At 45.8% G+C, this 2,534-nt stretch overlaps 1 protein-coding gene across 1 annotated transcript; it reads right to left on the bottom strand.

Moving 5' to 3' along the window:
- Positions 1-82: 82 nt before the first annotated feature.
- LOC125852521 (uncharacterized) lies at positions 83-409 on the bottom strand (the record flags this gene model as incomplete). Its single annotated transcript, XM_049532247.1, has 1 exon — positions 83-409. A coding segment is annotated over exon 1 (327 nt), but the record flags the coding sequence as incomplete, so codon positions are not given.
- Positions 410-2,534: the final 2,125 nt, after the last annotated feature.

Below are 2,534 nucleotides of genomic sequence, written 5' to 3' on the forward strand. Positions count from 1 at the left end.
GGGGTAGCTTCGGGGTGTGACAAGACTGTGATCCACTGGAGCCAATCATCGAGGTGTCCTGGAGTGAAGCCACCATAGTTGCCTGCACCATTGCACCCTCTAAATCCTCAAGATCATCATATACAACCACCTCACGGTTACCCAACTCCTCCTCATATGTATCAGGAGTGTCCGACTCATCACCCTTATTATCTAAAGTAGCATCTCCAGTCACAGGAGCCGGAGGGATCTCAGAAATAGCTGGCATCTCTAAACTCGAAACCTCAGGAAGGTCCACAGTGTCGAACAATATAGAAAAATATATGGATTTGAGATCATCCACATCACGCCTCAATTCTGCAATATCAACCCTAAAAGTCGTAACATTATGAGACTGGCGACCTCCCTGCTCACATGCCTCAACTCGCATAGTGAGGGCGTCAAAGACTAGGCCATGTGCAGTAATCAACTCCCGTGCTCTTTCAAATCGGCTCGGATAGGGGCTAGGGAAGAAGCAATGGCCCGCTCAATCATTCCTAGGATATCCGCATTGACCCGAGAAGCACGCACATTAGTAGATTTGTCCAGATGGTCCATCTTATAAAGCATTGCCTGCGTCAACGACGGAGGGGGGGAAGTAGCAGTAGCAACAATAGTAGTGGGAGCAGATGTAGAAGAAGTAGATAAACTAGGAGTACTTGAAGGCTCACCGGCCTGAGTGGAAGGAGTTATGTCTGCCTCTAGCATATCTATATCAACAGCCGGGGATGTAGCCACCGAAGCTGCTCTTCTCCGCTCAACCTCATCCCTGGTGTACTCGGCCTCAATCCTCTGAATGTCAGTAGAAGAAGTGGGAGTCACTTCATAATCTGTCTTTGCCACAAAGGGCACTCTAGCTCATCGGCACCACTCTGTGATCAGCACTAGGAATGGAAGTGATGTCTAGCTCTGCTTGGCCCTCATGGACATCTCCTGCACAATTATCATCCTGAGATTTAGTGTATCCCGGTCAATAATGAAACCCAACAAAGCATCTTTCGAATGTCGGAGGATGAACTAATTCTATGATGGCATCAGTGTGCTCCTAATGAATCTGAACCAGTACCTCGCCATTACATTCAGGTCCTTCTTCTCAATCTGGACCCCTGGCTCTTAGAAGGTGACAACCCTAATGAATTGACTATGAAGCTGGCTCTTAGCTACATCAGCGCTCAATATCCACAACGGTGTAATGTCAGAAATTAAAGGAGCCAATCACCCCTTTAGGTCGTCTAGGATCTTCTTCTAAATCTTATCCACAAAAAAATGTATCACATTTACTGTGCACCCCAATGCCTCATTGATGTCTGAACTGCTGCACTTCACCATTTTTACTCTGATTACTACATGATCAGCAGGTACAAATAAACTGGCCTTTTTCTTGCCTTCGGGACTAGCTTCACGTACTCCGCATAGAATTTCTAAACCTAGGAAGGTATATAAGAGCCTCAGGGTTGTGTAAACCTCTTGAATTTGCGGAACCTAATGGTGTCCCACACATCTGGCGGAGTTGCCACGTGAATCTATCACTTCTTGGGAGGAGTTGTTCACCCCATTTAATGTGTGATTTTTTTCACTCCCTCAAAGATGATGACTCTTCGAGAAAGTATCCAAAGCTTTAAGCGTCTAAAAGGAGAGCCTTTGAACAAAAATTGGTTGCGGTTCAAAATGTTTATGCTTCAATGCCCAACCCATGGTTTGTCGGATAACGTGCTGCTACAGTACATTTACCGGAGTTTGGACTGGGTAAACAAAGGTGTTGCTGACCAACTTTCACTTGGAGGCTTGATGCAGGAACCGTATGCAATAGCAACCCAACTTCTAGATGGCATGACAACCATCAACATAGTGTGGTACACCCGTGAGGACCAGGTCTCCGCTCTCACATTCAAGCTATCCAAGGAGCAGATGGAAAAAGGGTCATGAGAGAGACCAAAATATTGCTAAGATCATGACACAACTTGACATTTTATCCAAAAATGTCATCGAGGATGGTGCTCGTAGTGTTAATTTCATTGGGGTCGGGCGTGTAAATCTTGAGGATACGAAGTTTGAAGCCTTGTATAATGAAGAGGTAAATTTTCTAGCCAACCAAGACGGTGGTTATCGTTTAAACTACCCGAGGCAGGGTGGTAACCAGGTTTGGGCAAGAGAAGATGGTTGGAAGGATCGCGAGAGAGAATAGAGGGACCGTAATCCTAACTGGAAGGATGGGGAGAAGGACAAGTATGTGCATCCCCATGAGCGCCAAAAGCGAATGATTCAGAAGGTGGTTTGTCTGAGGATATGCTTTCTTGTATCCTCAACAAAGTTGAGGGGTCGGACATGATCTTGAAAGAAATGAAGGAAGATGTGTCGACCTTGAGCCAAACCGTCACCTCCCATTCAGTATCAATGAAGTAGTTGGAGACCCAAATGGGTCAGATATCATCTCACCTAAATCCAAGACAAAAAGAGGGTTTGCCTAGTGACACTATGGTCAACCCCAAAAGTCAGGTTTGAAGGTGGACTTGCAT

This window comes from Solanum stenotomum, unplaced genomic scaffold (assembly GCF_019186545.1).
Source record: "Solanum stenotomum isolate F172 unplaced genomic scaffold, ASM1918654v1 scaffold36362, whole genome shotgun sequence".
Lineage (NCBI taxonomy): Eukaryota > Viridiplantae > Streptophyta > Magnoliopsida > Solanales > Solanaceae > Solanum > Solanum stenotomum.